The 14,981-nt window shown below is 36.6% G+C and overlaps 1 protein-coding gene across 9 annotated transcripts in view; it reads left to right on the top strand.

The window, feature by feature from the left end:
* Nucleotides 1-14,981, top strand: part of CDH8 (cadherin 8) — a 353,942-nt gene that overhangs the window by 117,207 nt on the left and 221,754 nt on the right. For all 9 annotated transcript variants that reach the window (XM_073880200.1, XM_073880204.1, XM_073880205.1 and 6 more), the window contains exon 3: nt 2,799-3,093. In XM_073880200.1, coding sequence (XP_073736301.1) covers nt 2,799-3,093 — 295 coding nt within the window. The remainder of the gene's footprint in view (nt 1-2,798; nt 3,094-14,981) is intronic.

Below are 14,981 nucleotides of genomic sequence, written 5' to 3' on the forward strand. Positions count from 1 at the left end.
CCACTCCTTTTTCCCTATTTTTCAAATAGATTATCTCAGATTCCAAAATCAAATCTGCAGAGTAGATGTTTTATCCCTAAATTACAGGCAAAGTAACTGAAGCTCAAATAAATGCATTCATCTCTCCATTTCATACAATTAAAGACCTAAATATTGCTTTGTTTTACTCTTTCAGAAACCTGTGCTTTGCCCTTCTGCCTCAGTAACTTTTAAACACAAGGACCATCAAAACCTAAGTTAAGACTACATGCAGTTTAACTTATCAGAGGCTATTGATAAATGTAAAAAGATGACACAATTAAGTTCTGACATAAATGATGATAACACCATTTTGAATGACTTTGAGTTGTCATAGCAAAAATGCTGTGTACAAGAGTGACACATCCCAATACCTCTGTGTCTCAGGGTTGCCTTGCATGTGGATGGAAACCTCTATGAAGGATATATTATTCAAATTTTCTTTTTTTAATAAAAATGCTAATGGAAATGTTAAAATGCACATAAATTAAAATGATCATAAATTAGGATTAATATCACATTAATGAATTATAATCCCACATTCATTAAGATAAAGCGGCATTTCAATATTTGCTCTTGTTAATAAATTTAATACAATAAATGAAAGGGATACATTTGGAGATTCAATAAATATTTGATGTAATCTTATGCTTTAACTTTTAAAATATTCAAAGTAAAGTAGGAGATCTAGATGCATTTGGATTCTTTGTTGCTATTTTATGTCTTTTTTTTATATTCTTTTCTTTTCATTTATTGAAGCACTAAATACAATTTAAATTGGCGAAGAAAGCAATAGAGCCTGTTCTGAATAAAAGTGATCCCAAGAGAACACAATGTCTTTTGAGTTTCTAGGAGTTTCTTTCCACACAGCATTTTTTTTTTTTTTTAAGGAACAAGTATTTGAAATTCGAAATCTTACGGTGCAGTAACTGGAGCTATATATATATATAAACTGAAAATATGTGCATTTAAGCACCATTTTACAGCTATAGTTCAACGAATTTTTCTTTTAAAAATGCAAACTAAAGTATATTTATTTTTGTTTTATTTTAGTTTTTTAACAGGAGTCCAACAGAGTATAAAGAAGACATACCATGTGTCAGGACACTCCTGTCTCCCTCTTCAGAGTAACCTGGAAATTTTAAAGCAGGGATTCTGTTTTCCCTAGTACCTACCAAAATGTATCAGGTAGAGTAGGAGTTCAGTAAATTTTTGTTGCCCTTGTAATTGAACTAAGGAATGCGATCGCTGGTGAGTCACAGAAACTACACCAGGTGGTGGTGTTGTCCAAGTGAACTTTGTGGCAAATAAGGAGACCATGGGGAGTAACCACAGCTGTGACTTCCGGAGCAAGGGTGAATGGGTTCCTTTTATTTAGGGTTAGGATGAATTTTTAGAAAGGGGGGGCCTTGTCATCTAGAGGCCGACCTAAGGTTGTGCGCATGCGCCTTACAGAAACATGCCTGTATATGTACATGTATGTTATGTAAATGAGGCTTGTGCTCTTCCTGGAGAGGAGATTCTACTATTTTAATCAGGTAAAGGTAACTGTTAGTCATTCCGTGGGTCACTCCATGGTCCATCTGCGCAGGAATGCTTCAGGGTTTAGTTCATGTTGGGCTGGGTGCTCTGGATCCCCGGAAAGCTCCTCCAGGCAGTTCTTAACGCTTGAGGGATAGTTTTGGTTTTCATGATGGGATGTTATGCCCATAGAGTCTTTTGCCTGAGTTAAGAGATAAGCTGGAAAGAGAACTTAAGGAAAAATGTGGAACAAAGGTCAGCAAGCAGGAAAGCAGTAAAGGTCAAGTCTTGGGGTCTAGCTGGTAACACCCTGACCTGAGATGAATCTGTATTTCTCTTGTGAAGTTTTGATTTTCCAAATGGGTCCCTTTTCTGGCCTCAGTGCTCTTCTCTGTAAAATTGGAATAATTAGGGTGCCTGGGTGGCTCAGGTGGTTAAGCGTCTGCCTTCGGCTCAGGTCATGGTCCCAGAGTCCTGGGATTGAGTCCCACATTGGGCTCCCTGCTCCTTGGGAGCCTGCTTCTCCCTCTGCCTCTCTCTCTCTCTCTGTCTCTCATGAATAAATAAAATCTTTAAAAAATAAAAATAAAATTGGAATAATTTTCCTGGACCAGAAGAATTGTACAGATCAAAGAAAAGAAAGTCCTAGAGAACATAAGATCTTAATAGGCATCAGATTGAATTATTTTTGCCTTTATAAATATAACAGGTAGATCTGAGATGAATTCTGGGTCTACTGCACTTGATTCCAACACATACGAACCTTGGAGAGGTTATTATGTGCCTTGTCATACCTCGCTTTTCTAAGTTTCATGTGAAATATTCTAACTCATCAACTTTCAGAAAAATTAAGAGAATTAATATACAAGAAGCAAATCCCATAGTTCTTGGCACACAGAGAGTGATCCATTAAAGATAGCTAAGAAGAACTTTAGATAAATGTATTAATGAGCAGAAAAGAATGCATACATTTTTGTGTTTTCTTCTTGATCTTTTTAGCATTCTAAATGCATGTCAGTGTATACCAAACAGGTCAGAGTACTTTTTAAAACAGTTCTAACTGATTTGTATAAATTTCATTATATTTTATTTGACTGATATGCATACAGTGTATAAACTCTTTGTACAACTACTGTTAGTAGAAATTGATGAAGTTAGGATGAATGTAGAAAGAACCAACTTGATATTTAAACAGGAGGTAGTTAAAAAATAACTTTGCACATTGCCGCATTGCTAACCAATGCCACTTTTCATTTTAGCTGCACACAGACCTGGATCCTGGGAGCAAAAAAATCAAGTATATCTTATCAGGCGATGGAGCTGGGACAATATTTCAAATAAATGATATAACAGGAGATATCCATGCTATAAAAAGACTGGACCGGGAGGAAAAGGCTGAGTATACTCTAACAGCTCAGGCAGTGGACTGGGAGACGAACAAGCCTCTGGAGCCTCCTTCTGAATTTATTATTAAAGTTCAAGACATCAATGACAATGCGCCAGAGTTTCTTAATGGACCCTATCATGCTACTGTGCCAGAGATGTCCATTTTGGGTGAGTATGCTTCCAATTTCACAGAACTATTAAGACTCATCTTTAAAATAGCTCCTGGCATCAGGGCTGGTGTGTTGCTGAATAAAAGACGTTTATTACTGTCTTATCTCTAATTTGCATTTCCAAATCCCCTTTTTTGGCCTAAGTTCCACAGCTCAATAGCTTTAGTCCCTTAGTAATAGGAACTGACGAAGCAGTTTTATTAAAATATTGCTCCTTACAATGACAGTACCTCAATAGTCTGAATTTGTATTCCTCTCATAGACTTGTAGTTCGAGTATTGTTACTGTGATGGATTTACCAAGATTTGTTCCAACATGCCAGACTAATCCTATTGATATTTGCTTGATGTTTAATTATTTGTTTGTGTATAGTCACATGCAGATGCAGTGCATAGAGAAATAGAAAACGGTATAGATCCGTAGTCAGCCAGATATTGGATTGAGCTGGTGGGTCAAGTCAAGAGTGAGTTAGGAAATTACAGTTGCCAGAGACTTCTTCGTAACTGAACTTTTTTGTGGGAACACTGCAATCACTGATGTGATCACTCTTGTGCTGAGGCACCGAAATACCCATTTTATTTTACAGAGCAGTGTTTATTTCAAAACATGATTTTCTCCCTTTCTTTTTTCCTTTTGTGGATATGCTTATCTATCCTCAACCCCTGTTCCCAGACTTTATACTATAAGAGGAGGGGTTTTAGAGCTCTTCCTTCTCTGACAAGAAGAGGCAGGATCCAAAATTCAGAGTATAAGATCACAAAAGTCATTCTTATGTATGTAATGTGTACCCTAGTTTGTTTCAAATTGCATTTAAGACAACCTACAAGGATACATGCTGTGTGGCAAAGTCACATAAATTAGAGGCAGGTGAAATGATGAGACAAATAAAAAACTCAAGTAGACATAGAAATTGAAGGCCAGAATTAGGTAAATAGCCTGGCTTCATTTGATTTCTTCTCTTTTAACCTACGGTATAACTTTGGTAAATGTACCCATTGCAGCAGCGAATGAGAATTGATTTCAGGTCTTCATATCTTACCCATGTATTTCTCCTGCCAAGACTCCATCCACTTTGCCTCTCTCTTCTGCAAGGAATTCTACTTTTTTTTTCTTTTTATCAAAATCTGGTTGCTCTTCTACAGCTGGTTGAAATGACACTTTTTTCTAGGGAAACTTCTATGGCTTTGGAGCAGACAGTTACCTTCCTACCATCACCATCACCTGCAGAAGAAACCCACAAATGAGCAAAAGCACCTCCATGTTTGTACTCCCTTGAGAATCTGACATGCAAACAGGAACTGAGAAACACTACCTCTTTCTCCACACCCCCTTTTCTTTGATCAACTCATTTAGGGCAGAGAATTTCCCTAATTCATCTTTTTTTTTTTTTTAATCCAGATGAGAGTAAGGTGTTCTAAAGGACTATTGATACCTGCAGTACATACAGAATCCTTTGTCTTAATTGCCAGTAAACAATGAACTGTTGATTTCATCTCATCATTATGATTTCTGCATCATAATGGCCAAATCTATATCTATTTATTGTAAATGTGTCAGAGGCTTCCATTTCTGTGTAATATGAGTCGTGTCCCTAATAAGTATGTTGAGAAAGAAAATCCCCAAAACTTCTGCACACTTCAAGGTCGTTCAGCTAAGAAAAGGGTATTAAAGATATTATTAGCTACATAATGTGGTGTATAAATATATACTTGTAAATATATAGGCATTTTTTCCCTCTATTTAAAAGACTTTTCTTGAGGGCGCCTGGGTGGCTCAGTTGGTTAAGCGACTGCCTTCGGCTCAGGTCATGATCCTGGAGTCCTGGAATCGAGTCCCACATCGGGCTCCCGGCTCAGTGGGGAGCCTGCTTCTCCCTCTGACCCTCTCCCCTTTCCTGCTGTTTTCTCTCTCGCTTGTTCTCTAATAACTAAATAAAATAAAAATCTTAAAAAAAAAGTTTTCTTGGTAAGAAAGTAGAGAACAAAGGAAATAATCTATTCTAACATATACAGTTACTTAAAAAAAAAAGTGTAGCTTGTGACATCTCTTCCAAAAAACCTCTGGTTTGTGCTACAATTGAAAGGGTGGTTTTTGAAGTTAGATGGAGTTTTGAATCCTGGTTCCATCCCTTATTATCTGGTTGACTTTAAAGTCCAGGGAGGTTAAATTATTGCTTATTTTCCCGAGCTACAGTGCAAAGATAATAATTTCCATCTTGCTTTCATTGTGTGAGAATCGCATGATAAAGTACAAGGAAAGGTATGCCGTGAAGTAAGTGTTCAAAATTGGTTGTTGTGGTGGTTTTTAAAATTATTTTTATTAATCTATTTCCCACGTTACCTTTGGACTTTCCTCATGCATTGATTTTATGCATTGGGTGTCTGGCTTCTCTTTGACTCCAGCCTCTATGGTTAAAGGGAGCAGAAGCAGCTGCACTATTTTATTGTCAACTGTGAATTATTCCCTTCATTTCTCATGAAGGTGAATATCAGGATGAAGGTCAGCTACTATCTCCTTTCTCTCCCCATTACCACTGTTCTCTCTCAGCCTGTCTCTTCCCTCCCCTCCTTAGTTCTTTCATTTTTCTTCCTTTGCTACTGCAGAAATACCAACACTCGCACCTGTACGCCCTGAGGAATGCCAGTGAGGACTAGGGATTTCATTGTGCAGAAAGTGAAAGATAAAAATTCTAATTGAGAAATTTACCAATATTAAATTGAAATGAATGTGATATTCAAGAACTGTCTGCCAGTTGACAAGCTGTCAAGACAAAAACACACGTATATATTTGCCCAAATGGCAGCCAGATTGTTTTGGAAAGATCTTTCTTGGAAGCTGGAGACACAGCTCTTTTATATTCTACTGTGAATTTAAGAACTTGATGAGAATTCACTTTTATAGCAATACCACATAAAGAGTGGCATGTGAGCTTGTCTGATTTTAACTGTGAATCCCAAACTAGCATTGTTGAAGTTGGTTTTTCAGGGCACATTTGCCTGTATTTACTGAGTTTCAGACAAAATAGATATTTTTAATGCCATTGTACATTGCGATGATGGGTATTTAACCCTGACCATATGCCTACACCTATGTTCAGATAAAATAAACTTTTATTTGAGTTGAAAATAGAATCTCAGATTATTTGGCTGTAAATTTGCCTTCTATTTGTGTAAGTGACATAATCCATATAAGCCTTACTTTATCTGTATGGTGTGCATAGTGATCTCTAACTAAATAAATATGTTGGGAAGAATTCAGTGATTATATTTAAAGTAGTTGGCAGAGCATAGAGTTAGTGACCAACATATATCGGTTTCTTTACAGCCATCCATTTGTGAATTACTTCTACTAGTAAGATTCAGTAAACTGATACGAATGGCTGAGTCGATGAAAAATTTCTCAGCAAGCCTTACCTTTATATTTCAAAAATGTACATGTTGGAATGAACCCTGTTTTATTCAAAAGGGCATATTAGTGAAGGCAAGTTGAAGGGATGAGAAGCCAAATAGCGCTTAAGCTGGTAGGCATTACTGTATTGTAGAGTACACAGTTACTTAGCACGTGACACTGGCGGTTTTCTTAGTTTTCTTTGAGACTCAGGACTTCTCTAATGATGATCAATGTGTATTGAAAAGTTGCTCTATGCCAGAAGCTGTGTTAAATGCTATTAATATCCGTGACAACCCTGTAACATCAGTACTGATATTAACTTCCTTATATCTCATTACTTTTCATCAGAAAACTGGGGAAATAGCTAATAGCTAATCCAAATCCAGATAATAAGTGGAGGAGCTAGGATTTAAATCCAGACATCTGGCTCTACCTCTCATGGGTTTAACCAGTATGCTCTACTAATCTTTGATAATATCTCTAGAGAATTTTGTTTATACGAGCACTGTGCTTCTGCTGCATATTTATAATAGTTAATATTTTTACAAGGTGGAAGAGCACTTGAGGTCAACATACTTTGCAAATTAAATCGAAAACTAAGATGGGATTTGGAAAGGAAAAGTTTGGGTAAAGTATGACACAATTTTCAAGATAGGCACCTAAGCACTTGAGAAATGTAACAACAGTACATCACATAGAAATTCAAATAACAATAAAATTAATTAGGAGCCATGGCTCTGAAGTGCTGTTAATATAATAAAGATAAAAGGCTAAAGAGAGTGATGGAGATTGACTCTAGATTTCCTGGTCATGAATGCAAAAGGAGAATGTGCTTTCCACAAAAAATATGCATCAAAATATCAGAAGAAAGTTAAGAGATGACTTAGTAAGATAAATTTGAAAAAGGCACATCTCACTACTTTGCAAAGGCTTACAACGGGCAGTTATGGAAGTCAGTACACAGTATGCAAGTGAACTTACTCTCCTTGAACACGAACTCAGCCAAAGGAAGATGTTAAAGTTTGAAAATAATTTGAGTCTTTTTCTTTCTACGTGTTATTCTCATTCTGTCTTGTCTTGTCACTCATATTAAGCCTCTTCTTTATGAATATGTTCTTTTATGATAAACATGCTCGGATCCTCTTTTGGAGGAAGGCCCATCTAAAATACATATTATTTATTTTGTGTCTTTTCATTATCTTTGATTTGGAATACATTTAATCTTAGAGAATTTCTCTTGGCCTTCAAAAAAAAATAAAGTGAAACATTCGATCTTGGAGAAAAGGGGTAAATGGAGTTCTATAGAGTTTATTTTTTCCTTGAACCATGTGAGACCGAGTTGCTGACTTGATGCCCCATCACCATGGAAAACCTCAGGAAGTCTTTCCCACATGGATGCTTTTTTCCACAGCCATCATTATCAGGAAATTTATATCGATACGCCATTGATTGCTCTTGAAAGCACAGAACTTGGTCACATGTCTCTAATTGTGCTGTAATGTTTTTTTTTTTATATTAAAAGGATAAAATCCAGGACTGTATGTGCATTACCATTATGTTTCTAGAATGCTTCAATCTAGAATGTTTCTTGAGTCTTTGCTTTTATGACCTTTACACTTGCAGATTATAGAAGAACTAATGTATAGAATTCCTTAGTTAGGATTTGTCTGATGTTTCCTTGAGATTAAATCCAGAATAGGCATCTTAGGTAGTGCTATCACGGATAACATTGATTTGTATCAAGTGGAACAAGATTCTGATTTATTCCATTATCGGTGATAATAATTTTGATAATAATTTCATTAAGGTGTTATCCAACCGTGTGTGTCCACTGTAAAGTTTTTTTTCTCTTTGTACTTGATAACTTTGTAAGCAGATACTTTGCATCTAAGTAAATATCTTATTCTTCATCAAATTACTACCCACGCCCCCAATTTTAGCATTCTTTGAGGTTTCTTGGCTGCCACATGGTGGTTGTACTAATTCCCTCATTCCGTCTGCATTTATTACTTGACATTCTCCTCTAAGGAAAAGCTTGATTTTCTTCCCATTTATTTGCTTGTGCATTTATTTATATTAGTTTAGACTTGTAGATTTCTGTTTTCTTTAATGACTTGTGATAGTTATTTTCATTATTTATCTTGATGCCGTGATAATAGTTATGAATATCATTTATACCAGACTTGGCCATGACATGCCCTTGAAACTGATTCTGTGTCCCCTTGACATGCTTTCTCATTCTTTGGGTACAGTCTTATCACTGGCCAAAGTCTTCTAGGCTTCTTTTGTAGTTTCCCTGACCCAGCCCTGCAATTTACCATTCATTCACTCATTCATCTGTCTGTCTGTCTGTCTTTCTCTATCTATGTATCTATGTATCTGTCTGTCTGAAGGAGAGCATGAGCAGAGGGGAGGGGTAGAGGGAAAGGGAAAGCATCTTAAGCCAACTCCCCACTGAGTATGGATTCAGACACAGAGCTCGATCTTGTGACCCTGAGATCATGACCTGAGCCAAAACTGCTTCAGACACTCAACTGACCGAGCCTCCCAGGCACCCCATGGAATTTGCCAACTGTATAAAGAGAGCTGGTTCCATTTAAATGAGACTGGTATTTGGTGCCAAATTCAGGATATTGGTTGTATTTATTGCTACCAAGGTGTTGCTACTGCCAAATCTCAGCGGACAGGACAGAACAAAGTAATGTGCACACATGCACACACACACACACACAGATACACACACACACACACACACACACAGTTATCTCTACTGAGTTGGTGTTCCCCCTAAATTTTGTCTGCCGAAGACTTTAGGTTAGTGTCATTGCAGATGTAATTAGTTAAATGGAGGTCTTGAGTTAGATGGAGGCAGAGATTGGAGTCGTGCTCCCCTAAGGAATGCCAAGAGCTACTAGTAGCTGGAAGGAGCAAGGGAACATCCTTCAGAAGAAACGTGGGCCAGTCAACACTTTGATTTTGGACTTCAGAACTGTGAGAGAATAAATTCTTGTTGTTTTTAGCAACCCAATTTGTGATAATTTGTTATGGTAGCCAAAGGAAACTAAAACACTATCTATCTTTTGAAAACCGTGAGTTCATCTCTAAACCTCCAATTCTAAAGTGACACCAGAGGGTTCGTTACATATATATATATATATATTTTTTTTCTCCAACAATAGGAAACCTGAGTTTCTTTATCCTCAGTATATTTATTATTTGGATCACCCTTCACATCCTGTAATAAGGGATTTCCATTTACTCCTTCTGCCCAGCCCCCATCCCTCACACAAATGTTTACCTGCTGTTGTATTTTCCCTCCATCTTCCTACTCTTACACAGATTCCTATCTCACCCAGCCACACTTGATGACTTTTGTACTTAATTGTTCAGATGGCACACAGATAGGAATGGAGGCAGGAAACTGTATAATACTCTCTACTTTTATTCTCCTATACACCTCAGTTGTTTCTTATGGTATAATAGGCCTGTGGCAACATTTTCCAATCTATATTCAAAATAGGTTTACAAAAAGAAAAAAAATCCTTCAGTTGACAAACACTGAATTAAAGAAAATGAAATGCTTTTGTGCTTTCGAGTCTTCAAAGTATTAATATATCATAATTTGATAAATTTGTTTTATATGATTTTTTGGAGATGCAGACATTTATATGATCCCAGAAAATAATTTTTTATAAATATCTTGCAGCACTAACATAATTTTACACTACAAAAGCTTTACAAATGCATGTCTGATGAGAAGGCATTTTCGATTCTATGCAAGGCCACATGTTAGTTTAGCATGTAGCTAAACAGTAAAATTTGCAATTTCTGGAAGAGTGAATTAAAAATTATGATGACTGTAGCTTACATGGATTCACTTGTCATTCTTGTCACTGCCCAGTACTTATTTCAGTCCCATATAAAGGAGATTCCTAAAGTAATAGAGATTCATTTTCATATTCTTTTTTTATTATTAAAGAAACAATTTTTGTCACATATGCTTAAAAGATCAAAGAATGTTCATACTAATAAACAGTCTTAAACCTAACATTCTCCTTTCTTAAAACTTAGAGGTCATAGATTTCTTTCTTTCTCTTGGCTAGATTAAAAAAAAAATGATACCATTTCTCTATTTTAAAGGAAAGATGCCAAGTAAGAAGGAGGAAATACATATCTTGATGGATTTGATTATATTTTTTTGTCTTGTTTGATTCAGAGTGATGAACAAAACTGAAATTCTTTAGGAAAACATGGGTGGGAGATCATGGGGATGGAAATAAATACTCTCAAAAGAAATCCAGCTGCTCTACCTGATATGAATGCCTATAACAGCTGTGGTTCTGAAACTCTTAAGATGACGTGAGGATTGTGTAGTTTCTATTTTGCATAAAGAAGCTAACCTTCATTAGAGATACATATTTGAAATACTGAAATATTTTACTATCAGTAAGTCTGTACTTATAAGGAAATTTAAAATACTCTAGAAAAACTTTGTATTCTGGGTCAAGGGATTCTACCCAGACAATCCGATGATCTTATTGTCTTCCTTGTCTCTTTGCCCTCATATGAGAATTAATATTTTAGGACTCAACATATTTATTGATTCTAGAGGCAAAAGGGCAAATCCTCCGTAAGTTATTCAAGCCATGTTTGTGTCCAGAGCTCTGTGAATTAGCATCAACACCCACAGTTCTTTGATTTTTCTTACATTGTCATTATAGGAAATCATGAATTAAAAAGGACCAGAGAGTAAAAGATTATAGAGTTCAACCTTTGCCCACATTCGCCCGTTAGAGAAATGAATCAACTGCATGTCAGGGCAGCTCCAAAACACACATTTGTGAAATTCTGAAGTCTTGGCTGAAAATGAATGTGGGACACCTTTGTCAATTATTTTTGGTGTCAGCATGCTCTTCTCAGAACCTTGCGCCTTGGAGCTGGTCCCAGGGATTCCTTAGCGTCTCTATGCATGTATTAATATTATTTCTTTAACTTTGGTATTTGTGCTGTAGTACTTTCTGGATTCACTGGATTTTATTTATTTTTATTTTTATTTTTATTTTTTAAGAGTTATTTATTTATTTGATAGAGACACAGCAAGAGAGGGAACACAAGCAGGGGGAGTGGGAGAGGGAGAAGCAGGCTTCCCACAGAGCAGGGAGCTCGATTCAGGGCTCGATCCCAGGACCCTGGGACCACGACCCGAGCCAAAGGCAGACGCTTAACGACTGAGCCACCCAGTCGCCCCGGAGTCCCTGGATTTTAAAATTTACCGTTTGATTATTTTTGACCCAAAGGCCTTTATTCCTTGGCTAATTAACAATCACAGTTGTATGAGATAGGTGGTGGTGGTTTTTTCTTATTTCTCTTTACCAATAACTTCAAATAGAGAAAAACATTGAAATTTATTTGGCAAGATAGCTACATGTATACATCAGCACATAGATTAATAGATAAAATATGGTAGAGTTGTTAAAAGAAGTAAAGGATAAAGCTATTTAGATTTGTAGAATATAGACTGATGGCAAAAAGAGCTGTAAGTGTGTGTGTGTACTTGATGTATAATTAGATCTAAAACAAGACAAAAAATAGCTACATATGAGACTGTAGATTAGAATATACAGATTGTTTCAGGTATATCTCCCGTTGTAAGGAAACAAGTTTTTAATCCCTTGTGTCTGTATTTGAAGAGTTAAAGTCTGTATAACCGTATTTGTGCCACTGTTGAAGATGATTTTATTCATTTTCTTTTTGTCAGTGAGCATGACACCAAGGACTCTTCCCTTTATAACCATGTTAGATTTTTCAGTTCTCATCATTATCCAGCAATTATGAATCTTTGCAAGCCCCAAGAGTCCTCTGAGTTCAAGAAGTACATTTTGGTGTAGGAGACGGGGAGAGGGCATTTGTAGAGGAAGACCCCATAAGTAAAAGTACCATTTTCATCACATTATATCGCGAGTACCTACTATCGATAGGATTTATTCCTCTTGATGTTAAGCTTAGTCACCTGGCTGAGGTATTATTTTATCAGGTTTATCTACTGTGAAGTTCCTCTTTTCCCCTCCTTTCCTTTGGAAGGAAGTCTCCATGTGCAGCATGTATTTAAGGAGTGAGAAGTTATGCTTCCCCCCACACACCACGTAATGACGTTACTCATGTGGATTCCCTATACATAGAACATTTGTCTCTTTCCTTCCTTCTTTTTTTTCTCTCTTTCATTTAATCAACCTTTACTCAAGAGTTATTGATTTTACACTTTGGTTTATAATCCAATACAGCTTTATTTTCTTGCCCAATTTCTTTTTCAGCTTTGGCACCTGGGAACCCTTTTACTTGTCTCCTGTGTCCCTTTGATATCTATCCATCATCATAATCATCATCATCATCATCATCATTAGTATTTTGGTTTGGATTTTAGCACTTACTTACTTTCTTACTTTCTTGCACTGCATGATGCTCCAGGCTTATCTTGAATAATTATTGCTCCAATTCTAGACTTAACTATTTATCCAAGGAGCCCTGGTTCCTTTTTGGGGTGTCAGAAACCAAGATGAGTGTTGCTCCTGAGTTGCCTTTGCTTCTAGACCCTCTCCGCTGATAGAGGGAGGACAAATACATGTAGGTATACTAATTTATACACACACACACACACACACATACATATATGTTATACAAATCTATAATATATGAATAGTATATTAACATGTGTACTAATAGTATACTAATCTGTATATTAGTATGTTAGGGTGTGTGTGTCTGTAGTGTACTTATATACACACATAAACACACACTCTTAGGTCTGCTCCTTTTCCCCCAGCTACCCTCAGTAAGTTTTAAAATACATATATAATATAGTTGAATTATGTTGTCACAGGTTGCATTTTATCCTGGGAAACTCTGACATCCTAATTTTTAAAAATTTGCATATATTGAGATTTGTTTATTGTGCTATAATGTTTAATGGTATTAAGAAGTACATTGTGCTGTGGGTCCATCATTACAGTATCATACAGAATAGCTTTAGTGCTTTAAAAATATCTCTTGAGTTTTACCTATTAAACTTTTTCATTTCCTTAACTCCCAGCCACCACTGATCTGTTCATTGACTCTATAATTTTGTCTTCCCTAAAATGTCATATAAAGGAATATAGTATGTAGACCTTTCACTTAGTGATGTGCATTTAAGTTTGATCCATGTTTTTGCATGGCTTAATAGTTCATTCCTTTTCATCACTAAGTACTACTCTGTCGTGTGGATTGCCATAATTTGTTTATCCATTTACCTACTGAAGGTTATTTTGATTGTTTCTAATTCTTTGTGATTATAAATCTATTATTAGCATTCAGATACAGATTTTTGTTTAGAAGTAAGTTTTCAGTTCAGTTGGATAAATAACTGAAAAACTTCAGGTCATTTGACTGCTTGATCATATGGTAAGCTTATATTTAATTTTGTGAGAAATTCTAATTGGTTTTGCCAAAACACTGACCACAAAGCCCTGTTTATAATCTATAAAACATAATAAAAGATATCCCTCTTAGGTCATCAGACAAAACAATGGTAGAAAACCTAGAACAGAAAGCAATCAGTTAATACAGAGATGAACTTAAGTACTTGAATGAGTTCCAGTGATCACATTATCAGAAGGAACTCTCCTAAAATCTTGTGAGACCTTTGGGAAATGCTACCTAAGGATTTTTTATCTTTCCTTTCTTCTGGTCAAAATGAGTCCCCCTGATTCTATTCTTTGGCGATGTGTTCATGGGCACTGTTCACTGGCTTGCCACTAAAAACATTACTCTGCCTATTTCTGCTTTTTTTTTTTTTTAAAGATTTTATTTATTTATTTGACAGAGAGAGACACAGCGAGAGAGGGAACACAAGCAGGGGCAGTGGGAGAGGGAGAAGCAGGCTTCCCCACTGAGCAGGGAGCCCGATGCGGGGCTCGATCCCAGGACCCTGGGATCATGACCTGAGCCGAAGGCAGACGCTTAACGACTGAGCCACCCAGCCGCCCCTCCTGCTTTTTGGAAGCTTGTGTGAAAAAGGAAATGAGTACAGGAATGAGTATCTTATAGTCAGTAACCACCTCTAGAGAACATACCTCTTTGAGGGCAGCAGCGAACCCCCACCGAGTGTGTGCCTAATTCCTATTTTGTTTATTCTCTACTAACTGTCCATCTCCTTATGGACAGTGTGGATAATTAGCAGTCAGTTTATATAAGGTTGCTTCTGTTCTAGAACACAGGTAGACATTTGGTCAGATCTAATTCAATTAGTCTCAACCCCAGGTATTTGCCATGAAGACTGAGAAGTTGTTGAAATACTATCTTTCCAAGTAGTTCAACATGGAAGTAGGTGAATGTGGAAACCATTAGGTAGACATCATTGCTTCATGGTATATATTAGAGAAATGGAAAAGCAGCTACACTTTGTAGTGCAGGGAAGGGGATGAAACAGGTAACAAAGAGAAGAAAAAGTGAGACACTGTG

This window comes from Callorhinus ursinus, unplaced genomic scaffold (genome assembly GCF_003265705.2).
Source record: "Callorhinus ursinus isolate GAN/ISIS: 27379988/994484 unplaced genomic scaffold, GSC_fseal_2.0 scaffold37, whole genome shotgun sequence".
NCBI lineage: Eukaryota > Metazoa > Chordata > Mammalia > Carnivora > Otariidae > Callorhinus > Callorhinus ursinus.